The sequence below is a fragment of the Oncorhynchus keta genome, chromosome 6 (genome assembly GCF_023373465.1).
Source record: "Oncorhynchus keta strain PuntledgeMale-10-30-2019 chromosome 6, Oket_V2, whole genome shotgun sequence".
In the NCBI taxonomy this organism is placed as follows: Eukaryota; Metazoa; Chordata; class Actinopteri; order Salmoniformes; family Salmonidae; genus Oncorhynchus; species Oncorhynchus keta.
In genome coordinates, this window is record NC_068426.1 from 25403380 (window position 1) to 25430094 (window position 26715).

Consider the following 26715-nt stretch of genomic DNA (forward strand, 5'->3'; position numbering starts at 1 on the left):
TAATGTGTGTGGATTGCTGAGGATTTTTATTTATTGAATCCATTATAGAATAAGGCTGTAACATAACAAAATGTGGAAAAAGTCAAGGGGTCTGAATACTTTCTGATGGCACTGTGGTTTAGTGCTCGCAATATCTACTAACTCAAATATGTTTTATTGTAGAGCAAAGGTACAAATTTGATTGAGCACCATTTTATTATCTAAATGACAAGATGAACATACAAAGAATTACAGCAGAAGATTTACAGCAAGGTGCAGAAGTTTAACATGGAAAACAAATGGATACATCAAAAACAGTGTGAGGTGTTAAAGGAAAAACCCAAACTTCAGACAAAACAAACCAAACAAAAATCATGGAGACCCCCCAGCAGGATGCCCCCCACCCCACCCAACCCCTCCCACCCAACTTATTCCCACACAGTCCTTCCCCTCCTCCCCCTCCCCCAGACCCTGTATCTTCCCACTCATCCCCCTCAGTTCCTTCCACGTGTTCATAAATACCTCTCCCCTAAATGTCTCCCTCATCACAGACATGCTGACACAGAACCAAGATATATAACGCGACAGACAGGCAATATGGCAGGAAGTAAATCCCTAACACCTCTATCATGGGTGATAACTTTATACCTTCGCCATTTCCCAAAAAGCTATTGCCTTAAGTGAATTTAGTAGAAGGCTGTCTGACGATTCAGCAATACCAGTCAATATAGCATTTCACATGATATTTTCCTCGCATGGCATGAAATCCTCTTACCCCGTAATATGTTATAGTATAATCTCTAGGTTTAATGGTAAAAACTGGCCGTCAATTTCTCTACCAACACCCTCCCAAAAAGAAACAAAATCAATTTCACAGTGATACTATGGTGATCTTCCAGTAGAATATTGTGAAATATTAATGTAATAAAACAGAATCATTAAAAGCATTAAAGGAACCTGTAACCACAGCTGTATAGCATAAGAAAAGTCAAAATAAAAAAGAAATAGACACACATTGTAATCCAGATGCATGCCTGGATAAGAAGTGTCAGAATCAATACAATGAATGTACTTATGACTATAGCCTGGTGGGTGCTGATATAATCTATATAATGAATGTACTTATGACTGTAGCCTGGTGGGTGCTGATATAATCTATATAATGAATGTACTTATGACTATAGCCTGGTGGGTGCTGATATAATCTATATAATGAATGTACTTATGACTATAGCCTGGTGGGTGCTGATATAATCTATATAATGAATGTACTTATGACTATAGCCTGGTGGGTGCTGATATAATCTATATAATGAATGTACTTATGACTATAGCCTGGTGGGTGCTGATATAATCTATATAATGAATGTACTTATGACTATAGCCTGGTGGGTGCTGATATAATCTATATAATGAATGTACTTATGACTATAGCCTGGTGGGTGCTGATATAATCTATATAATGAATGTACTTATGACTATAGCCTGGTGGGTGCTGATATAATCTATATAATGAATGTACTTATGACTATAGCCTGGTGGGTGCTGATATAATCTATATAATGAATGTACTTATGACTATAGCCTGGTGGGTGCTGATATAATCTATATAATGAATGTACTTATGACTATAGCCTGGTGGGTGCTGATATAATCTATATAATGAATGTACTTATGACTATAGCCTGGTGGGTGCTGATATAATCTATACAATGAATGTACTTATGACTATAGCCTGGTGGGTGCTGATATAATCTATATAATGAATGTACTTATGACTATAGCCTGGTGGGTGGCCCTATTATTTTTCAACCAAACTGTCACAGTTGCGACACCAATATAATCGGTTCAGTGATTTGAAGAGTGTTGTATGATTTGTAGAGGTGGGGAAAAGCCCGCCTCAAAGAACAAACATAGGGTGAGAAACAATAGTGGGGCGAAGCCAAAAAGAGTTGATCGTTTACATAAGAGATGAGTGACTATGTATGTGATGTAAGGATACAACTGTTTAAAAGGAGTGTTCTGAGGCTGGGAAAGACCGTTGATCCATGGACCAGCTCGGCTTGTTACTTTGTCATGAAGTCTATTTGAATTCACAAGTTCCGGTGTCTGAGAAATATTATTGGACCAATATGTATTCGACAATACCAGTCACTATATCTATTTCATATGACTTATTCAACCTGCATTACTTTCATTCCATCCTGATACATCTGATATCTTCAGGATATTACATCCGGTATCAACTCCAACCTTAGACATGCAAGGGGCCAGTATGCTAGCAAAGGAGAGGGCCTGTATCTGTTGGTTGGTTCTTTTTTATTTCTTTATTTTTATTAGGGGGTAGATCAGCTTTAATATTGCAGATAGATTTTGGCTTCCATCAATGTAATTGTCTGAATAATTTCCAATCCCTCATATATATATATGTACTATATATATATTTTTTTTAAATATATATTTTTATTTATTATTTTCCCCTAACCCTACCACCCCTCCCCTAATTTGAGTAAACTAATGGACAACAACACTTAGGCTTCTACTTCCAGCTTATACATACTATATACATTTTACAGACACGGTTTATTTTACAATAGTTAACTTTTGTTTGTTTTTAATCCCATTCTTCAGCTCGCCTCAACCCCACCCATCTACCTGAAGACCATCCAGTTCTGATTGCTATTTGCCATATATTTTTAACGGTGCTGTTTCACAAATGTTCTGAACCTACAGTGCCTTCGGAAAGTATTCAGACTCCTTGAATTTTTCTTTTTCTACTTACTCTAAAGTGTATTAAATACCCCCCCCCCCCTTGCCAATCTACACACAATACCACATAATGACAAAGTAAAAACTGTTTTATAGAAGAAGAAAAAATGTTGAAGCATCTTTTGCAGCAATTATGGTATTGAGTCTTCTTGGGTATGACTACAAGGTTGTCACACCTGTATTTGGGAAGTTACTCCCATTCTTCTCTGCAGATCCTCTCAAGGTCTGTCAGGTTGGATGAGGAGTGTTGCTGCACAGCTATTTTCAGGGCTCTCCAGAGATGTTTGATCGGGTTCAAGTCCGGGCTGTGGCTGGACCACTCAAGGACATTTAGAGACTTGTCCCGAAGCCACTCGTGCGTTATCTTGGCTGTGTGCTTAGGGTCATTGCCCTGTTGGAAGGTGAACTTTTGCCCCAGTCTGAGGTCCTGAGTGGTCTGGAGCAGGTTTTCATCAAGGATCTCTCTGTACTTTGCTCCGTTCATCTTTGCCTTGATACGGACTATTCTCCCAGCCCCTGCCATTGAAAAACATCCCCACAGCATGATGCTGCCACCACCTTGCTTCACCGTAAGGATGGTTCCAGGTTTCCTCCAAATATGACGCTTGGCATTGAGGCCAAAGAGTTCAATCTTGGTTTCATCAGACCAAAGATTCTCATGGTCTGAGAGTCTTTTGGTGCCTTTTGGCAAACTCCAAGTGCGCTGTCATGTGCCTTTTACTGAGGAGTGACTTCCATCTGGCCACTTTACCATAAAGGCCTGATTGGTTCTGCAGAGATGTGCTGCAGAGATGGGTGTTCTTCTGGATGGTTTTCCCATCTCCACAGAAGAACTCTAGAGCTCTGTCAGAGTGACCATCGGTTTCTTGGTCACTTCCCTGATCAAGGCCCTTCTCCCCCGATTGATCAGTTTGGCCAGGCTGTCAGCTCTTGGAAGAGTCTTGGTGCTTCCAAACTTCTTCCATTTAAGAATGATGGAGGCCACTGTGTTCTTAGGGACCTTCAATGCTGCATAAATGTTTTGGGACCCTTCCCCAGATCTGTGCCTCGACACAATCCTGTCTCTGAGCTCTACGGACAATTCCTTTGACCTCATGGCTTGGTTTTTGCTCTGACATGCACTGCCAACTGTGGGACCTTATATAGACAGGTGTGTGCCTTTCCAAATCATGTCCAATCAATAGAATTTACCACAGGTGGACTCCAATCAAGTTGTAGAAACATCTCAAGGGTGATCAATTGAAACAGGATGCACCTGAGCTCAATTTGGAGTCTCATAGCAAAGGGTATGAATACTTATAAGGTGTTTCTGTTTTTTATATTTAATACATTTGCAAAACTGTCTAAAATCCTGTTTTCGCTTTGTCCTTGAGGGGTATTGTGTGAGGATTTTTGTGTGAGGATTTTTATTTATTTAATCCATTTAAGATTAAGGCTGTAAAGTAACAAAAAGTGGAAACCATCAAGGGGTCTGAATATTTTCCGAAGGCACTTTATTGTACGTACATTTTACGGACATAGTATATTTTAGTTATCTTGTTGTTTTTATTTTACATTAGTTATCTTGTTGTTTTTAGTTCCACCCTTTAACTCCACTTCACCCCTCACATCTATGAACACTATCTAGTTTTGATTTCTATTTGCCATATATTTTTTCAACTGTGCTGTGATGTTTCACAAAAGTTCTGATTCTTTCAGTTATCATAGTTTCTACAGATTGTAAATTAAAGATAAAAGTATTATTATATTATTGATCGATTGACTATGACTTTTGAAATCCCCCAGCAGTGCTATTTACAGAGTTAGCTCCAGGTAAATGTTGCAATTCTTCAGCTGTGTCTGAACCTGCGACCATAAAAACAAACTACATATGGATAGTACCAAAAACAAATTATCTAATGATTCTGTCTCTTCGCAGCAAAATATGCAGAGCTGGGATGATTATAACCCCCATGTATATACAGTGGGGCAAAAAAGTATTTCGTCAGCCACCAATTGTGCAAGTTCTCCCACTTGAAAAGATGAGAGAGGCCTGTAATTTTCATCATAGGTACACTTCAACTATGACAGACAAAATGAAAAAAATCCAGAAAATCACATTGTAGGATTTTTAATGAATTTATTTGCAAATTATGGTGGAAAATAAGTATTTGGTCACCTACAAACAAGCAAGATTTCTGGCTCTCATAGCCCTGTAACTTCTTATTTAAGAGCTCTGTCCTCCACTTGTTACGTGTATTAATGGCACCTGTTTGAACTTGTTATAAGTATAAAAGACACCTGTCCACAACCTCAAACAGTCACACTCCAAACTCCACTATGGCCAAGACCAAAGAGCTGTCAAAGGACACCAGAAACAAAATTGTAGACCTGCACCAGGCTGGGAAGACTGAATCTGCAATAGGTAAGCAGCTTGGTTTGAAGATATCAACTGTGGGAGCAATTATTAGGAAATGGAAGACATACAAGACGACTGATAATCTCCCTCGATCTGGGGCTCCACGCAAGATCTCACCCCGTGGAGTCAAAATGATCACAAGAACGTTGAGCAAAAATCCCAGGACCACATGGGGGGACCTAGTGAATGACCTGCAGAGAGCTGGGACCAAAGTAACAAAGCCTACCATCAGTAACACACTACGCCGCCAGGGACTCAAATCCTGCAGTGCCAGACGTGTCCCCCTGCTTAAGCCAGTACATGTCCAGGCCCATCTGAAATTTGCTCGAGAGCATTTGGATGATCCAGAAGAAGATTGGGAGAATGTCATATGGTCAGATGAAACCAAAATATAACTTTTTGGTAAAAACTCAACTTCTCGTGTTTGGAAGACAAAGAATGCTGAGTTGCATCCAAAGAACACCATACCTACTGTGAAGCATGGGGGTGGAAACATCATGCTTTGGGGCTGTGTTTCTGCAAAGGGACCAGGACGACTGATCCGTGTAAAGGAAAGAATGAATGGGGCCATGTATCGTGAGATTTTGAGTGAAAACCTCCTTCCATCAGCAAGGGCATTGAAGATGAAACGTGGCTGGGTCTTTCAGCATGACAATGATCCCAAACACACCGCCCGGGCAACGAAGGAGTGGCTTCGTAAGAAGCATTTCATGGTCCTGGAGTGGCCTAGCCAGTCTCCAGATCTCAACCCCATAGAAAATCTTTGGAGGGAGTTGAAAGTCTGTGTTGCCCAGCAACAGCCCCAAAACATCACTGCTCTAGAGGAGATCTGCATGGAGGAATGGGCCAAAATACCAGCAACAGTGTGTGAAAACCTTGTGAAAACTTACAGAAAATGTTTGACCTCTGTCATTGCCAACAAAGGGTATATAACAAAGTATTGAGATAAACTTTTTTTTTTTTACCAAATACTTATTTTCCACCATAATTTGCAAATAAATTCATTAAAAATCCTACAATGTGATTTTCTGGAGAGAAAAAAAAATCAAATTTTGTCTGTCATAGTTGAAGTGTACCTATGATGAAAATTACAGGCCTCTCTCGTCTTTTTAAGTGGGAGAACTTGCACAATTGGTGGCTGACTAAATACCTTTTTTGCCCCATTGTATATATAAAATTATATTTGTTGCAAGAATTTTGTATAATCAATTAAATCGAAAAATTCAACGTTTTGAATCTGCCGTCGTGTATCAGTTCATAAACCATGTGCTGTGGAATTGGTACATCTCTTCCAAACTATTTTTCGTTGGTTGGTTTTTTCCTTTACTATTCTCTTTACTCCACTAAATAGAGCAAGGTTCAGCATCTGCCTCCCAGTGCTTTGGATGTTACTCTAGGACCAGAGCTGAGGTTCAGAGCCCTGAAATAGAAGTCATCAGAGGCAGGTGTAAATCACAGAAAAAGACACAGCAAAACATGATAAACCTGACATGACCCAACCTGGCTGGAGACTTATGAGGTGTTGCCTTTATACTGTAAGCTCTGAAACACGCTGCCAACTATCATTCAGAAGAACAACATTTATTTCTTCTACACAGGCGCCATACCAGCCTATGGGAGATTACGACCTGACAAAGGCTTTTTGAAAGGCCAGCTAAAGCTTTCTTTCTTCATGCAAAGAACCTGTATGTTATTTCCAACCCACAGTCAAACCTACCAAGACGATCTATTTGTTGCTGTCCAGTTGGAAAAAGCAACACAATAGTTGTTATCTAGTTGAATTGGTTTAGCCAGGAGTTGGTGAAATTGCAAAGACAAAGAAATTGTAAAGACAAAAAATAATGGTTACCTTGCCAGCAAATGAAGAAACAAATAAGTGTCTGTCTTTCATCATGTGAATAATGTCTTATTTAAGATGTGAAGACCTATAGACCACACAAGTGAAAACACTATCTGGTCAAGCCAACAAGTAGGACAAAGTATTTCTTTGTTTTTATTAGCAGGACCAAAGAGGGATTTATTAAGTGTATGCCCAGGGTTGGGGAGGAACTGATTACATGTAATCCTTTACGGTCACACTTTATTTGGATTGTCCTATATAGATGATGTAATCAGATTACAGATACCTTTGAAAAATGTAAGATTACTTCACGGATTACTTTTAAATTCAGAAAGGATGTTTGCGGGGAAAAAACACAACATGGACACCTTTCTTGTTTCTCAATGACACTCAATTCAGCATTGAAAAAAGGCACAGGTTTAAGTTTGTTCCACCTGAGCGAGTCTGAACCACAAGTCAGAGACCACTATGATGATACAGCAAATAGGTTTGATGGATCCTTTTTCTCTTCTTCAAGTTTCAAGTTTTTAATGTCACGTGAACAAGTACAGTGAATTGCCTTCATACAGGCTCTAACCCCAACAATGCAGTAATCAGTAAGTAATATAATGCAGTAAGATGAAGATGGTGCCGAAGAGGATGGCTGACGTTTTACATGCTCCTAACTAACTGCTCACTAGTTTTTTAGCCTTGTTTGTAACTTATTTTTTAACTTATTTTGTACATAATGTTTCTGCTACCGTCTCTTATGACCGAAAAGTACTTCTGGACATCAGAACAGCAATTACTCACCTCGAATCGGAAGAAGCTTTTTCCTTTAACGAGTCCAACGAGAAGGATATTCTGCTTTCCCGGGAAAAGGTCCAAATCCCTGTCATTTGGGTGAAGAAAAGAGGGCGCAGGTCTTCTGCCTTCTGAGAATCCGTAGGCGATTAAGATTATCCTACCAACGGGACATTAAAAACTGTAATATCTAATGTTTCACCGAGTCTTGGCTGAACGACGACACGGATAATATAGAGCTGATGGGATTTTCCATGCACCGGCAGAACAGAGAAGCTACTTACCAGACGAGGAGTGGGGTGTGTGTCTATTTGTCAATAACAGCTGGTGTGCGATGTCTAATATTAAAGAAGTCTTGAGGTATTGCTTGCCTGAGGTAGAGTACTTATGATAAGCTGTTGACCACACTAAATCAAATAAAAAATGTAATTAAATGTTATTTGTCACATACACTTGGTTAGCAGATGTTAATGCGAGTGTAGCGAAATGCTTGTGCTTCTAGTGCCGACAGTGCAGTAATATCTAACAAGTAATCAAATTCGCAACAACTACATTATACACACAAATGTAAATGGAGGGAATAAGAATATGTACATATAAATATATGGATGAACGATGGGAGTTAGGCAAGAGGCAAAACACTATATACATATGAGATGAGTAATGTAGGATATGTAAACATTATTAATATGGCATTATTCAAAGTGACTAGTGATACCTTTATTAAATCAATTTATTAAAGTGGCCAGTGATTTGGGTCTGTATGTTGGCAGCAGCCTCTCTAGGTTAATGATGGCTGTTTAACAGTCTGATGGCCTTGAGATGTAAGCTTTTTTTTCAGTCTCTCGGGGGTCAGCTTTGATGCACCTATACTGACCTTGCCTTTTGGATGATAGCGGGGTGAACAGGCATTGCTCAGGTGGTTGTTGTCCTTGATGATCTTTTTGGCCTTCCTGTGACATCGGGTGCTGTAGGTGTCCTGGATGGAAGGTAGTTTGCCTGGAGGGCCGTGCATTTGCTGTACCAGGTGGTGATACAGCCTGACAGGATGCTCTCGGTTGTGCATCTGTAAAAGTTTGTGAGGGTTTTAGGTGACAAGCCAAATTTCTTCAGCCTCCTGAGGTTGAAGAGGAGCTGTTGCAACTTCTACACTACGCTGTCTGTGTGGGTGGACCATTTCAGTTTGTCCGTGATGTGTAAACTGAGGAACTTAAAACTTTCCACCTTCTCCACTGCTGTCCCGACAATGTGGATAGGGGGGTACACCCTCTGCTGTTGCCTGAAGTCCACGATCATCTCCTTTGTTTTGTTGACATTGAGTGAGAGGTTGTTTTCCTGACACCACACTCCGAGTGCCCTCACCTCCTCCCTGTAGGCTGTCTCATCGTTGTTGGTAATCAAGCCCACTAGTGTTGTGTCGTCTGCAAACTTGATGATTGAGTTGGAGGCATGCATGGCCACGCAGTCATGGGTGAACAGGAAGTACAGGAGGGGGCTGAGCACCCACCCTTGTGAGGCCCAAGTGACGAGGATTTACATTGACCCCCATTTGTTTTGTACTATCTATGCATAGTCACTTCACCCCTAACTACATGTACAAATTACCTCAACTAACCTGTACCCCCGCACATTGACTCGATTCCGGTACCCCCTGTATATGTCCTCGTTATTGTTATTTTGTTGTGTTACTTTTTATAATTTTTTACTTGAGTTTATTTGGTTTATTTTCTTAACTCTTCTTGAACTGCACTGTTGGTTAAGGACTTGTAAGTAAGCAATTTCACGGTAAGATCTACACTTGTGACAAAGACCGTTTGATTTGATTTGAATCAATATCATTGTAATGCTAGAAATAACATAAGAAAATAACATAACACAGGAGAAATACAAATAAGAAATCAGAAGAACATGATAAAGTAAGTCATTATACTCTATACAGGGTCAGTTCCATTACCATATTTATGCAGGGATACTGGATCGATAGAGGTGGATGTGTATAGGGGTAAGGTCAGTAGGCATCAGGATATATGATAAACATAGTAGCAGCAGCATATATGAAGATTATGTGTGTGTGTGTGTGTGTGTGTGTGTGTGTGTGTGTGTGTGTGTGTGTGTGTGTGTGTGTGTGTAGAGTCAGTATAAGTGTATGTGCATATTATGTGTGTGTGAGCAAATTATGGAGTGAGTGTTTATAGAGACAGTGCAAAAATTAAAAAAAATGAAATACAAGGGTCAACTCATAAAGTCCGTGTAGCCATTCTGTTAGCTATTTAGCAGTTTTATTGCTTGGGGATAGAAGCTGTTCAGGAGCCTGTTGGTGTCAGACTTGATGTACTGGTACCACTTGCCTTGTGGAATCATAGAGAACAGTCTATGGCTTGAGTCTTTAACAATTTTCCGGGCCTTCCTTTCACAACGCCTGATATAGAGGTCCTAGATGGCAGGGAGCTTGGACCCAGTGATGTAATCCGATTACGTTACTGAGATTGGGTAATCCAAAAGTTACTTTACTGATTACAATTCTGAACAGGTAGTAACTGAAACAGATTGCATAGAAAGTGAGCTGCCAACCCTGCTTATGTCAAGTCCAAACCATTTGCTTGTACAGAAAACCTGAATGAGCAATCCATTTTATGGCAGAGCTTAGAGAGATAAAACACAAAAAAGGCTTATTTATTGGTGCAAATTACATATTTTAACTTTTCCCTTTTTTGTTCTAAAGACATGTCTTTTATTGGGTGATTTCATGTTAGTCACTTAAAATCACCTAATCACGACACGTGTAACTAGCTTTAGTTAAGATATAGATAGAAAATGCATATGGCACTGCTACGGTAGTATAATCATATTTCTGCTCAAGCCTCCAGTGATATGTGCAGTTGCCAGCAGTCAGTATATAAAGTTAACCTGTAATTGATAGAAAAGGGAGTAGAGAAAGTATATTACGTTGTTAGCGCGGTGAGTCCTTTCTTACAGACCTGACCCGAGATTTTAAATCAAAGTCGTAAATTAGTTTTGTGGCCGTAAATTCTTGGGTCACTCAGGAATTATATTCTCCTGGTGCATTTGATTGATTTGTGGACCGGCTCAACTGATCTCGACCCAACGTCTGATGTCATTGACCATGAATCTCTAGGCTGCCTGGCTTCCCCTCTCCCTAGCATGCCAGAAATACTACCATAATTGCTCTCTTTCTTCCTTACCCCACCTCTCTCTATCTCTCTCTCTCTCTCTCTACCTCTCTCACCGCTTCCCTTTTCCTCTTTCTGTCTCCTCTCAACTTTCCTTCTTCCTCTCTCTATGACTCTCTCTCTCTCCCCCCTCTCTCTCTCTCTCTCTCACTCCTTTCTCATTAAATGATAAGGCAAACGTTACTTTATGGCGGCATTTCCATCCACCGTTTGTTCGCCTCTTTGTTTGTTGAGCTTTCAAAATGATAGTACAGGGACAAAACCATGGGATGACAAACAACCAAGTAGTAGCCAGACAGCTTTGAGGGGAGCGAGGGAGAGAACGATAGGAAAAGACAAAGGAAATCAGAGAGGCAAGTTATCCTGCCTCTCGCCCGTCCATTAAGGGTTCTCCGAATCCTGTGAAGCGTGGGAGTGGGCAGTTTTCCTCGTCCTTCTCGCCACCTGTGATTTTGGGCAGTTCCATGGTAAGAAATGTGACCATTCTTGGTGCAAAAACAATGTCTTATCCCAGAGCTTGGATAAATTATATTACCAAGCTGCTCCTGAATATACTACAACAGAACATGGAAATCGATTCTATCATAGTCCGTGTGGGCTTTAATGACATTACGACGGGCAGCTCTGAACAGTTGAAACTGGATTTTAAAGAGCTGATTGACTCGCTGCTAGAAACAAATAAAATACCAATCATTTCTGGCTCTGTGCCCTTCTCTGAATCGTGTCATTGAACACTTTAGCAGGATTATTTCTCTTCACAACTGGCTATGTGACTGTTGCAGTTCAATGGGTGTAACTTTTGTTGACAAATTTGATACCTTTTGGAAACAAAACACGTTTTATAAGTAGGATGGTATCCACCTAAATCATTTGGGTTCATGGATCCTTTCACAGCATTATAAGGCTGTGTTGAGACAATGACTTATCAATGACCCAAGGCCAGCTCAGTTAATCTCTACCATTGTGAAGCTGATTTGTCCTTCTGTAGCTCAGTTGGTAGAGCATGGCGCTTGTAATGCCAGGGTAGTGGGTTTGATCCCCGGGACCACCCATACGTAGAATGTATGCACACATGACTGTAAGTCGCTTTGGATAAAAGCGTCTGCTAAATGGCATATATTATTATTATTATTATTATAATGCTTCAGCAAATGTACATTAAACCAGGTTAGTTGGTAGACACAATATTCCCAGTAAAGCAATGAAAACAAGTAAGCATCCCAGAAGAAAAATGCTCAAAATACAGTCGGAAGTTTACATACACCTTAGCCAAATACAGTTGAAGTCGGAAGTTTACATACACTTAGGTTGGAGTCATTAAAACTTGTTTTTCAACCACTCCACAAATTTCTTGTTAACAAACTATAGTTTTGGCAAGTCAGTTGGGACATGGAATTTTTCTACCAATTGTTTACAGACAGATTATTTCACTTATAATTCACTGTATTACAGTTCCAGTGGGTCAGAAGTTTACATACACTAAGTAGACTGTGCCTTGAAAAAGCTTGGAAAATTCCTGAAAATGATGTCATGGCTTTAGAAGCTTCTGATAGGCTAATTGACATAATTTGAGTCAATTGGAAGTGTACCTGTGGATGCATTTCAAGGCCTACCTTCAAACTCAGTGCCTCTTTGCTTGACATCATGTGAAAATCAAAATAAATCAGCCAAGGCCTCAAAAAAAAATTGTAGACCTCCATAAGTCTGGTTCATCCTTGGGAGCAATTTCCAAACGCCTGAAGGTACCGCGTTCATTTGTACAAACAATAGTACGCAAGTATAAACACCATGGGACCATACAGCCATCATACCGCTCAGGAAGGGGTCACGTTCTGTCTTCTAGAGATAAACTTATTTTGGTTTTGAAAAGTGCAAATCAATCATGGCTGGGCCTAATATAGTGTATATGAGGTTATACAATACGTTTTGTAGTGATTCATATTTTGTTGATGTAAAGAATACTTGTTGGTCTGTGGTGTGTAGCAACCAGACACTTCACTTGACACATTTATGAAATTGCTCATTCCAGTTACTAATAAACATGCACCCATTCAAAAATGACTGTAAAAACGGTTATATCCCTGTGGATTAGTGAGAAATTGAAAAGGTGGGTGGTTGAGAGGGATGAGGCAAAAGGAATGGCAAAAAAGTCTGGCTTCACAACCGATTGGCAAACATATTGCAAATTGAGAAATCATGTGACTAAACTGAATAAAAAGATGAGGAAACTACACTATGAAACAAATATAAATGACATAAAGAATGATAGTAAAAAGCTTTGGAGCGCCTTAAATGAAATTTTGGGGAAAAGGACTAACTCAGCTCCATCGTTCATTGAATCAGATGGCCCATTCATCACGAAACCAACTGATATTGCCAATTACTTGTATTCTTTTTTCATTGGCAAGATTAGCAAACGTAGGCATGACATGCCAGCAACAAGCTGTGACACTACACATCCAAGTATATCTGACCAAATTATGAAAGACAAGCATTGTAATTTTGAATTCCTTACGGGTTTTTTTTGTTGGGTTTTATCCATCATCTTTGAAATGCAAGAGAAAGGCCATAATGTATTATTCCAGCCCAGGTGGAATTTAGATTTTGGCCACTAGATGGCAGCAGTCTACGTGCAAAGTTTTTGACTGATCCAGTGAACCATTGTATTTCTGTTCAAAATGTGGTGTCAAGACTGCCCAAATGTGCCTAATTTGTTTATTAATAACTTGTAATGTTCAAAACTGTGCATTCTCCTCAAACAATAGCATGATATTATTTCACTGTAGTAGCTACTGTAAATTGGACAGTGCAATTAGATTAACAAGAATTTAAGCTTTCTGCCAATCAGATATGTTTATGTCCTGGGAAGTGTTCTTGTTACTTACAACCTCATGCTAATCACATTAGCCTACGTTAGCTCAACCGTCCCGCAGGAAACCCACCGATCCTGAAGAAGCAGCACTATCAACAAGGCAGGTTCTACAGGCCCTAGTTTTGTCTTACCTGGACTACAGTCCAGTCGTGTGGTCAGGTGCCACAAACAGGGAAATTGCAATTGGCTCAAAACAGGGTATTCTTTCAGTTTTTTTTTTGTACTATCCAGAACAGACTATGGGAGGCGCACTGTACTACATAGAGCCATGACTACATGGAACTCTATTCCACATCAAGTAATTGATACAAGCAGTAAATTTTGATTTAAGAAGGTAGAGCAGCACTTTATTATGGACAGACTTCTCCCCATTTTAGCTACTGTATCAATATGGTTTGACCATGACAGTTAACAATCCAGCGTTACTCCAAGCAGTTTAGTCACCTCAACTTGCTCAATATCCACATTATTTATTACAATATTTATTAAGGTTTAGGGTTTAGTTAATGACTTGTCCCAAATACAATGCTATTAGTTTTTGAAATATTTAGGCGTAAATTATTCCTTGCCACTAACTACAGTTCTTTGTTAAGTGTTGCAGTCATTTCAGTTGCTGTAGTAGCTCATGTGTATAGTGTTGAGTCATCCACATACATAGACACACTGGCTTTACTCAAAGTGGCATATCATTAGTAAAGATTGAAAAAAGTAAGGGGCCTAAACAGCTGCCCTGGGGAATTCCTGATTCTACCTGGATTATGTTAGAGAGGCTTCCATTAAAAAACAGATAAAAATGCACCTTGTGGAACAGCGGGGACTGTGAAGCAACAGAAATATAGGCACAGAGACACACGTACACTTGGATTTTGTACTGTAGATAAGTAGGGGCCTGAGGGCACACGGCGTGTTGTGAATGTATTGTAATGTTTTATAAATAGTATAACTGCCTTAATTGTACTGGACCCCAGGAAGATTAACTGTTGCCAAGGCAGCATGTGGATCCATTATAAATACAAAATAGATGGTGTGAGAGATGGACGGACAGAGAGAGTAAGAGAGAGAGAGAGGGATTGTATGGAGGGTTGGGTGAATGTTGCCAGTATGTTACCCTCTGTTTTGACATGCTCGTGGCAAGCCAGACCACGGTGCTCTCTTTGTTCTCCTAGGCGATCCTTATCGATGCCAGTGGTGAAGCCTGCCACCGCAGACTCCCAGTCTATCCACTCACACTCCACTCAGCTGCACTATGGGTAACAGGCCCAGTCATCCAGACCCAGCTAGCGCATCTGATCGGCCATCTTCGATCTTGGATGGGAGACTCACAACAGGCGTTGTATGCCTGACAGTTGTGTTAACAACACTGCGGGGAAGAAAACAGCCAAAATACATTTTGTGGTGATCTTTGTGGAAAAACACAAAGGCTAGAGAAAGTTTCTGTTGTAGTCTCCTTTCACTATATTAATGAGAGCTTTTGTCCCACTGTTGGTCTTTGAGAGGCTTAATTTTTTTTACATAATAGCACTGTGATTAGCCTGGGGAGCAAAGTAACTGTCTTCGATGCCAACCACTTTAACATCCAAAAACAACAACGCGCTGGCAAGCTGCGTCCGGGGCCCTAAACTAAACTTTACAAATTGCATGATGAATAGACCCTGCCCCCCCGCTCCATTCACTGGCCAGTGACGAGACCACATCATTTAAACAATGTGATTGTTATATGCGGTGTTGTTTTGCTGGGCAGAGGTTCTACAGCGAACTTCGGACGGACTCTGGCCCCTCGTCTTCTGTGAGGTTCTTGGGAATACCAATATACCACACATCTCTCTCGATGAATAACAAGTTCGGACAAACTATGCAAACAATGTCTTTACAGGCTGTATTACAAACAAAACTATCAGTTGGTGGTATTAAAACACAGGCTCTTCAAACAAAAGGCAGACTTACAGAAAGCAAGACATTAAAATGGGGCTCTGCCAGTGAAATAGCATTGTGAAACAGTGGAAGAAAAATGCATGATAGGCTACATGACCAAAAGTATGTGGACACCTGCTTGTCATCTCATTCCAAAATCTTGGGCATTAATATGGAGTTTGCTGCTATAGCAGACTCCACTCTTCTGGGAAGGTTTTCCACTAGATGTTGGAACATTGCTGCGAGGACTTGCTTCCATTCACAATAACATTAGTTCGGTCGGGCACTGATGTTGGGCAATTAGGCCGATGGGATTGAGGTCAGCACTCTGTGCAGGCCAGTCAAGTTCTTCCACATCGATCTCGACAAACCATTTATGTATGGACCTCGCTTTGTGCACCGGGGCATTGTCATGCTGAAACAGGAAAGGGCCTACCACAAAGTGTTGCCACAAAGTTGGAAGCACAGAATCATCAGCTGTACCTTTAAGATTTCCCTTCACTGGAACTAAGGGGCCTAGCCCGAACCATGAAAAACAACCCCAGACCATTATTCCTCCTCCACCAAACTTTACAGTTTGCACTATGCATTCGCGCTAGTAGTGTCCTCCTGTCATCCGCCAAACCCAGATTCGTCTGTCGAACTGCCAGATAGTGAAGCGTGATTCATCACTCCAGAGAATGCGTTTCCACCACTCCAGCCGACACTTGGCATTACGCATGGTGATCTTGAGCTTGTGTGCGGCTGCTCGGTCATGGAAACCCATTTCATGAAGCTCGATGCCCGATGAACAGTTCTTGTGCTGACATTTCTTCCCGAGGCAGTTAGAGTTGTGAGTGTTATTGAGTGTTGCAAACGAGGACAAATTATTTTTACTCGCTACACGCTTCAGCACTCAGTGGTTCCATTCTCTGTGCATGTGTGGCCTACCACTTCGCAGCTGAACCGTTATTGCTCCTAGATGTTTCCGCTTCACAATAACAGCACTTACAGTTGACCTGGGCAGCTCTAGCAGGGCAGAAATTTGACGAACTGACTTTTTGGAAAGGTGGCATCCTATGACGTTACCATGTTGAAAGTCACTGAGCTCTTCAGTAAGGCCATTCTACTGCCAGTGTTTGTCTATGGAGATTGCATAGCTGTGTGTTTGATTTTATACACCTGTCAGCAACGGGTGTGGCTGCTACAGCCAAATCCACTCATTTGAAGGGGTGTCCACATACTTTTGTATATATAGTGTATTTGTTGTTTTAGATTTTCAATCATGAACAATATTAATTTACACGTATGTATTCTTCTGAACATCCTATTCCCAGCTGTTTGCAGTTCAGATAATGGTCATGTTTGATGGTTCACAGAAAAGTAAATAAAAACAGTCAGCTCACAGAACAATGCTGAGACCGGGAATTTTTTAGAACATGACTTTGTTTTCATTAATCTTCCCCAACACACTTTTAGCGATGATCCACCATTTCAACTTAAAGTATAGACCCTAGAAATAGAATACAAAGAAGGACAAGTACCACTTGACTTTATCCATGCCAAAGGACCATCAAGGTATGGTTAATTTGGGATTGTCCAATCAGCTCTGGCTGGACATCCCAGCATCCTTACATGCACATATCCATGTATGCACGTTGGTAGTTCATGTCTCATAAACAGCCATCATGTCTCTAAAAGCTACTTATATGAGAAAGACTGGACTACCTACAGTGCAGCGCTTCGCAGGAGACCATCTCTCCACACTACATTGTACTGTACTAGCCACTGCCACTGGGAGGTCCTGGGGAACTCTAGGTATTCTGAGGTCTTAATATGTGAGTAGGAACTTCGTCTTCAGAGGAAGTGGGAGTTCCATTTTAAGGGAGTTATTAGGTGTAATGGCCGTTGCTGCCAACCGGCTCGTCTGTCCTCTGCTGTAGCTTCAAGTACCAGGCAGTGCCACTTACTGACGTAATCGTTCCTCTGGAATCCTCACCCGCTCCTGGGTCCTGGGTTCTGGGTCCTGGGTCTTGACCCGTCTCTGAGTTGTAGCATTTTTCAAAAGAGAGTTCAGTGGCTGTCAACATTGGCTTATAGAAATGCTGTGCAAAGTGTAGGAGCCGGGTACACTGGGTAAACTCTGTACATCTAGCTTTGAAATAAGGTTGGGATGGGATGGCTGAAGCAACAGTTTTTTTTGGTGTCAAAAGAGGCCTGTTTCTTTCCCTGATACAGTAAGAGTACATATGAATGTGGTTTAAAAAAGGTTGTTAATTGTTGTAGACAGATTGAAGATGTCAGCTGTAATATTATTTATATTCTTTGTTAATTCTCTCTCTCAGGTTCACTCTATATGCTGTGGACAGTCGAGGGAGTCGTTCAGAGTCTAGCTTCGTCTCAGTGCGGACTTCTTGTCCCATGGTAGATGATAGCAGAGCAGAAGGTACTCCTTCTCACACACCCCTTTAACACTTAATTTTCTCTTCCTATATTCTGTCCATCCCAAAACCTTTCCATTCATCCTTTACACATTCTGCTTTCCCCTTCTCTCTTACTCCCCATTCAGCCCCCTCACCATCCATTCCTATCTCTCTCCAATAGACAATATCACTTAAAAAATATATATATTTTTACATTTATTTAAATGTCAACTTTATTTAACTTGGCAATTCAGTTAAGAAGTTTTTTTTATTTTATTACAATGATGACCGACCCTGGCCAAACCCGGACGACGCTGGGCCAATTGAGCACCGTCCTATGGGAGCCCCCGTTGTTGGCATACATTTAATTTTTTGGGCACCAAGGTTTTCACCAGCACCTAGGATTTACTTGTGATATTGATCTTGGGTTGACTTGCCCACCTTAATATCACAAGTTCACCTGTGTCTTTTTAAATGAGTGTCTTCTAAATGACTTCTCCCCTCTTCCACCTCCCCTCCTGTGTCAGAGATAGCAGACAAGGTGTATAACCTGTACAACGGCTACACCAGTGGCAAGGAGCAGCAGACGGCCTACAACACTCTGATGGAGATTCCTGCTCCGCTGCTTTACAGGGTGCAGCACCACTACAACTCCCACTACGAGAAGTTTGGAGACTTCGTCTGGCGAAGCGAAGATGAGCTGGGACCCAGGTAAGCTCGGAAAGGCTTGGAGGCTTGGACACGTCTCAGGTGTCACTGTGATTCTGGTGTCCCCGCAACATCTGGTGTCATCAGTGTCACTTCAAATGTCATCTTCCACTGTCTGTTTGGGAAGTATCTGACAAAACGGTGACATGTTGTGTTCTGTGTCCAAAGGTTCCTTATTGTGGATCAGGTAAAATATTGAATTAGTAACAGATTCTGCCATGGGCCCACAGATTTCAAGTATAAGCAACATTCTACCTAATTGGTCCAGATACTTAATCTGTTACTGGTCTAAGTTGAACTATTTGATCTAACAGAACTTCATTGTTTATGATCTTGAAGTAAGAAGGCAATAATCACAACATTCTCAAGAATCCCTTAGGGTTCTTGGCAGCCTTTGCCAAAAACATCATTATCTTTTTCCCCGTCATCTTCAGTTTTCTGAAATGTTGAATCTTCCCATTCCAGTGGATTTCAGAATGGCCGCCTTCCAACCCTGTAACATGAGTTTGTTTTTACAGAAGTCTTATATATCCAGTCTATAAGTTGAATGTCTGTCGCTGGAGCTCCATTGTTTCTTCATCCGTCTTCAAAAAGGTGGCTCACACCTGTAGACGCACACACACACACACACACACACACACACACACACACACACACACACACACACACACACACACACACACACACACGTGCAAACCACATACACACACACACACACACACACACACACACACACACACACACACACACACACACACGTGCAAACCACATGCACACACAAACACCTTGGTCAGCTGTAATTTTGGACAGCAAAATATTGGTTTAGGCTTTCACTGCAAATCCTGGCCCATAAAACCAATCATGAACAGGTTTGTTCCATTGGAGTACCAAAGAATCCACACGGCACAGCCATATATTTTCATTTTCATTTACTCAAGTTCATCAGATGTTTTTATTTCCTCTCATTTACCTTTTTATCAGATTGTGGACCCAATTGGTGACTGGACTAAAGTGCTAAATATACAAATTACAGCCTTGCTATTACAAGGGAGCCTATGGCGTAGCAAATGGTCTTGGGTACATGGAATGGGACTGGCCCGGTGTTGGCATTTCACGAGTGTTGCGGTTAATAGGGACAGCACTGTTTGTGTATAGTGTGGAATACTCATTCATAAAACCAACTTCTCTTGGTTACTTGTAAAAGGCATGAAGCCCCCAGTAAACTCAGGAATGATTTCATAACCACGTCAGGAAAGCATTGCTCCGTTTCCCCGGGCTAGGACTAGACTCTTTACCCACACAGAGCTGGAGGATTAGACTGAACACAAGGGCTCCTTTCAATCCAACCCGCACCGTGGTATTTGCGGGTTTGTTTTCTACAAGTGTTTTCAAAGAGTTTGCAGTGGTCTCCTGGAAGCCAATGAGAAGCTGTTTGTTCCTGTGAATGATTACCCAATCGACCAATTGAGAAGCCTGTATTTCTCGTGATTAGCCAGTCAACTAATTGCTTACTGTTTAGTTTGGAGTCAACCCCCAGGCTCCCTAACTTCAATAAAAGCTTAGGCTTTTGAATCATGTGATTAATGAGCATACAAATGCTTAGTTGACCTGAAAAGACCAGGGAAAATATATAGTATGAGGGCTGAATCCAAGGCATATGGATGACTGACAATGGAATGTTATTTACTCCCTGAAATTGGCAGGGCAGGGCTTGTTGGGTTACGTACACATGACATTCACTTCTGACATTTACATCAATCAGGGTAAGATTTCACATAAATCCTTTTAAGATTATACAGTGATTGATGTGACATTTGCGTAAGATTTATGAGATGTGTTTTACGACTTGATTTGTGTCCTCAGAATGGACAGTGTAAATGTATTTGCTATCTGTTGTTATGGGGGTTAAATGGGGTTCAATACACGTTGGACTGGTAGTGTCTGGCTCGCTCTCTATTTTAGATGATAGCACTCAAGACCAGGCGTTATCTACTGGGACTGCCTGGGGATCCAGGGTATCACCGAACTAATGGCATTCATGTCATACCAGGCATGTGTGTGCACGCAAGCACACACATCCCCAGACCTCCACTCGCTGCAGTTATCCATTATGGTGGTCTTCCAGCCTTGCCTTATCACTGGCAGGGCTGGAATAGAGATGAAGGTTATCTCCATCTCTTCATTCAAATACTCAATCATGGACACTCTTACTGACAGTTGTGGCTGCTTTTTGTGATTGTCTTGTTGTCTCTACCTTCTTGTCCTTTGTGCTGTTGTCTGTGCCCAATAATGTTTGTACCATGTGTTGTGGTGCTACCGTGTTGTGTTGCTCCCATGCTGTGTTGTCATGTGTTTCTAGCCATGCTATGTTGTTGTCTTAGGTCTCTCTTTATGTAGTGTTGTGTTGTCTCTCTTGTCGTGATGTGTGTTTTGTCCTATATTTATATTGTATTTATTTTAATCCCAGGCTTCAGTCCCCGCAGGAGGCCTTTTGGTAGGTCGTCATAGTCAATAAGAATTTGCTCTTAACTGACTTGCCTAGTTAAATAAAGGTTAAATAAAAGACAAAATAAATATAGACAGATGTAGACAATGCGGGTAGTCATCTTGAGTGGTTGGCACTTTGAACTGAAGGGTACTACAGACACATACAAATGGTATATCCTTTTCTCTCTACCAATTGAATGTCCTGGTACAGCGTTTTTTTTTTTCAATATAACATAAAATGCTCAAATTACTTTTGAATGTAAAAATCCATAAACACTTTTGTACAGTGTGTGGTCTGTGTATGTGTCGCTTTGTTTGATACCCAAGTGTCAGTAACAGTTATATAACTCTTACATAACAAAGCAATAGATGTCCCCAATGTCTTTTGAAGATTAGGGTATTTGGGTTCTCCTGTCTTTGCATGCCTTCTGTAAGCAGAAGCCGATTTGTGCAATCAGCCTTTTTTAAGTGTTTATTTGGGGAAGTGAACTGGTAAGGTCAGCTTTGACTATGAGGTCACATACTTGTTTCGAATTACAGCCCCTATGCCAAACACCGCTCTGACGCCAAGCCAAACACTACATTTGACAGTCAACGAACACTAACTAAACTTTCAAGTCCATTTCCTCCTCATTCTCGTAAAGATTTCCTGCTGAACCCTGCCTCGGTCTGCCCCCCGAAACAGACCACCCCGACAAAGCAGTTTTATGTGAATAGACACCGGGGACATTAGCATGATATGGAGATGGAGAAACTTAGACTACCGGCCGAAAGAAAGAAAATATTTGGACAGACACCAGGTTAGAACTCCAGCAGTTCAATAGTTTTGCGATGATGGCAACATTAGGTTTAAAGTTTCAGGCCCTGTGTTTTGTTTTGTCCACACCCATTGCCTGGAAGCGCTCTCCGACAGCCATAAATAATATCATACATTTGGAAAAAGTTTGTCTTAAAGGAAGATTATGTTGTTGTTTTTTTTCTTCTGTGATTTGGAAATTGAAGGTGGCTTTTGCGGGGACCGAGGGGGAGAGTAAGGGGGTATGTTGGACTCCTGAAGAAGGCGTTTGGATGACTGACAGTGTAGAGTGATTTACTGCCTGAAATTGGCAGGGCAGGGCCTTGTTGGGTTAATATACGAGCCGGCTCTCGGTGGTGCCTTTTAAAAGGTAACAGTGTGCCTAACTGAAATGTGAACACTCAGCATTTACTCACGAGGTCAGGAAATCTGGGAGACCGACGGAGTTACACTGAGACTACACTGAGACCCAGCCACCGACCGCTAGTATTGTCACAGCGCAACCGCACATATTTCTTGCTCTCGCCATACTATGCATGTACTGTACAGTGTGTTTATATCGATGCATTATTTTAAATTGTGCTCAATGTTATTGTGTCTTTATGCAGGTTGTTTTTCTTCTTTGGTTTCCATACAGATGTATGATCTTAATTTGAGCCAGTTTGCTACAGCAGGAAAATAATCCTGCAGCAAGGGGAAATGTAAATTATTATGTGGATTATAATTAATGGACATTTTTCTGGATGTTGATACATTTTTCGTAAGGGAAAATCAAGTCTGATAATTTCAAAGTAGAAATTACAAACATCAGGATCCTTTTTAAACCTCAAATACACTGCAAGTTTTACATTTCCTGCATTGCAGGATAATTCTCCTGCAACAGGGCGATCAAATTAAGACCCTACATCTGTATGTATTCATATTTAGTCATTTCTGCTGTAGCAACAGTTTCGCACAAGTCTTGAGTGTTTTATTCTCTTGGAAAGGTGCTACTGGCTTACGTTACTCCATTTTATTTATTGGATGAACAAATGGGGTTTTATTCACAATTGTATGATCATCTTTCACCATTCTGATAAGATAAATGAATACAGCTGGAAGAGAACAGAAAGGGCTGTCTCTCTGGTACTGTAGCTTTAGGACTTTGTGAGTTATGATCTCCAATATGAACCTCTAATGATGAATATGGAGGCATTCTTAACCACCAGTCCTCAATTCACCCTCTTGCACGAGGCCCACTTTCTCATATGTTTGATGTTATGTTGTTGTAGGCAGTGGAATTTGAAGAGAGAAAGAAGGAAAAAGGGTTGCCCTTTTTCTAACAAGCAAGTGAAAAGGTTGTCTGTGCGCCTCGCTTAACCAAAGACTGATGCTGACGCTTAACAGACACCCACTTCTCCAAACAAATGGAATATGCCTCCTCCTCAAAGCTATCTATTTTTGATATTTGTATCTGTTCATATCAGCCTAACAACACGTCACACAGAGCTTAATCTTCACTTCTGAGAATGAAGTATGTGAGAATGTCAAGTACTGTAAGGGGAATGAATCCAAGTGTGTGTGTGTTCATGTGTATGCGTGTGTGTGTGTGTGTGTGTGTGTGTGTGTGTGTGTGTGTGTGTGTGTGTGTGTGTGTGTGTGTGTGTGTGTGTGTGTGTGTGTGTGTGTGTGTGTGTGTGTGCGTGTGTGTGTGTGTGTGTGTGTGTGTGTGTGCGTGTGCGTGTGTGCGTGCATGCACGCTTACAGCAGTTTGTCTGCCTGTCCTGTCTACCTTGAGCTGGCCTCTAACATACCCTCCTCTCGCCAGGAACATGAGCAGGCTGCCAACACAGACTAGAGACAGACCTCCTCTCTACTCTAGTCTGGAATTCAATCAAACCTGCTCTGCAACTACCCCACAGTGCAGATACACATGAATGAACCTGTTTGTTTGCTGGACTGCTGTTGAAGACTTATTTGAGAAAATAATAGTTACAAGTTAATGTGCAGGTAGTAGGTAGTAGTTTGCCAAGTTCCTGCAGTGGTGGCGGTGATGATGATGACGGTAGTGGTGGTGATGATGGGGGCACAGGGTGTGGCATAATTATATACACTACGATACAATACTTGCCTTTTTGGTCCATTTGCGCAGATATTCTTTCATTATTGCTGCTGCAGTCCCCAACCTGACAAAAAACACACACACACATCACAGGCTGCCGTAGCAGTGCCACGGGAACAAATATGGCCTTGTTTAAGGGCAAAACGGCAGTCGATAGTATATAGGATGTTGAAGCCTCCAGTTGCCGGCTGCAAATTCCCCCCCAACCAGCTCGGCGATCCGAAACGGCAATCCTCTGGTTACCCTGTTATTACCCAGCTGTAATGTGTGAATTTCTACCTGTGTTGTATCACCATGAGGGAAAAAAATTGATGGCAAAAAAATACCAGTGCTGCTGATACTGACATTAATACTAATGATGACTGTTATGCGTCCCCCCCAGAAAAGCCCACCTGATCCTGCGCAGGGTGGAGAGGATCAGCCGGTACTGCCGTGCCCTGCTCCACAGCGCCTACATCCAGAGCCGCACCGACACCATGGCCTACATGTTCTGTCGCAACGAGGAGGTTCAGCCCCCTAGCAGCGTGTGGCATAGCTCCCTGCAAGAGACCCGCACTGCCTGCATGGAGAAACTGATCTCAGTACAGCGCAACACATACGGCAACGCCAAGCTCCGATGAGACAGGCCGCGAGACGACGCCCCGGTAGCCTCCTCCTCCTTGCTTCTGGTCTCTCCACTGACTGGTGTTTTTCCAAACCAGGAGAGCCCTGAAACCTTAACCCCACTGGACAATGTTAGAATAACTACTGTCAAACGCCCTCAAAAATAATTTTTTAAATTAGAAAAAAGTGCTAGAACTGCTTGAAGAGGAAAGACGGTTTGGATGTACATGCCAGTGACTACTGACCACTACTATCAATGAGGAGGAGCGTTGTGAGCATGTAAATTATCATTCAACCCAAAGCAAATTGGTTGGAAAAAAATACTGAATGTAATATTGCAGTTTGTCATGGTGCTTCGGCTCTGGAAGCTTACCAGGGAAACAAACAAACAAACAAACGAAAAACAACTCCCTGTATGTCTCTCCTCTTGGCTGGAGCAATGGGAAGGAGACCGTTAAGAGTGGTATTATCATTTTGATTTTATTTTGATCATTTGTAATACTTGAGCATATCACCACTTTAACAACGCTTTATAGACTTCTTACAGCATAGTGTTTATAATGAAGACGACAGACAAATCCTTCGAGCCGGATTGTGATGTTATCAGCTGTATTGTACTGTGTGTGAATAACGCTTGGCAGTTAGGGAAGTCCTTAATAACTAGCCATGTTTCATTTTTGGTTTGTTTGTCGTTGTTTATCTCCTCACAAGTTGACAGATGTGGAGAGCTCCAAAACCGCAGGGAAAATACATGTTTAAAAATAGTCCTTTATTGTGGTCATCTGGTAAAGAAAAGTGAAGAAAAGAGAAAAGCAACCATTTTTATAGGAAAATCTTTTAAAGGATTTTCAAGAGTTTATGCTAAATGTATGGATTGTTTGATTGTATGGATCTGTTAGGATCCCTTCCTTCAAGGAAACTTTTACTTGACTTTCCATCGCTCAAGAGCCATGGACATAAAAATCCAACTCATTGTTTTTTAATTGATTTGCATTTCATGTTATATCAATTGTGATAGTAAATTATTATATTGTAAATATAAAGTTGTACATAACATGTGTATTATTATGTGGCTTTGATTGTCTTTTTTCGAAAGAATGCGAACTATTAAATACTATACCACAAGCATCAGCATTATTTTCCACAAGAAGGAGACATGAGCTCTTTTTAACCAATTGATTCACATCTGCGATATAGGCTACACTACAGTCCCTGGGCTGGAGAGAAAGTGAAAGATTATAATGAACCCAAAACACATGCATCCTCTCATGGATTTATTCAAATACAACAGCTGCAAATGTGAACTTGTATGTAAACATCCCTCAGGATTAACTGTGAATACTTTCCTACAACAGCTAGACCTTCGCTCTGCTTACGGTAGGTAAGCAACAACATGCACTGGAGCTTTTCGACCGTCAATAGTGACCCATTATACTAGTGGACCTCGTACTAAATATTTACATTCATTTCCAAGGGGTAAAATCTCTCTTTCTTCTCGATCCTCTGTGTGTTTGTGCTGGGAAACGTTCTATTTTTCCATCTCCACGCCACAAACTATTCCTTTACACTCAGGTCCAGTCTCTTTCCACTCATGCAACATTAACTAACTGTGCTTTAAGAATCAGTAGCCTGATGTTCATTCTCGCCAAATTAGGGCATTGATGTCACTGGGGTGCCAAGAACAGCACTCGGGTTTCCAATGTCAAGGAATGAAGGCCCTACATTTTGGATTCATACTTCATTCATTACTACTGTTTTGATAGTAGTTCTTGACATGTTTATATCCATAAAATCAAATTGAGGATGTCCAGATGGGTAACACTTCAATGCACGTTTAGGTAAACATCAGGGTACAATACAGGTTTTGTAGTATTA

At 41.2% G+C, this 26715-nt stretch overlaps 1 protein-coding gene across 3 annotated transcripts in view; it reads left to right on the forward strand.

Annotated features, from left to right (window-relative positions):
* The window catches only part of LOC118384863 (astrotactin-2), a 529880-nt gene extending 503972 nt beyond the window's left edge, over positions 1 to 25908 (forward strand). For all 3 annotated transcript variants that reach the window (XM_052521172.1, XM_052521173.1, XM_052521174.1), the window contains 3 exons: positions 18068 to 18168; positions 18673 to 18856; positions 24620 to 25908. In XM_052521172.1, coding sequence (XP_052377132.1) covers positions 18068 to 18168; positions 18673 to 18856; positions 24620 to 24857 — 523 coding nt within the window. In that variant the 3' untranslated portion in view covers positions 24858 to 25908. The remainder of the gene's footprint in view (positions 1 to 18067; positions 18169 to 18672; positions 18857 to 24619) is intronic.
* Positions 25909 to 26715: the final 807 nt, after the last annotated feature.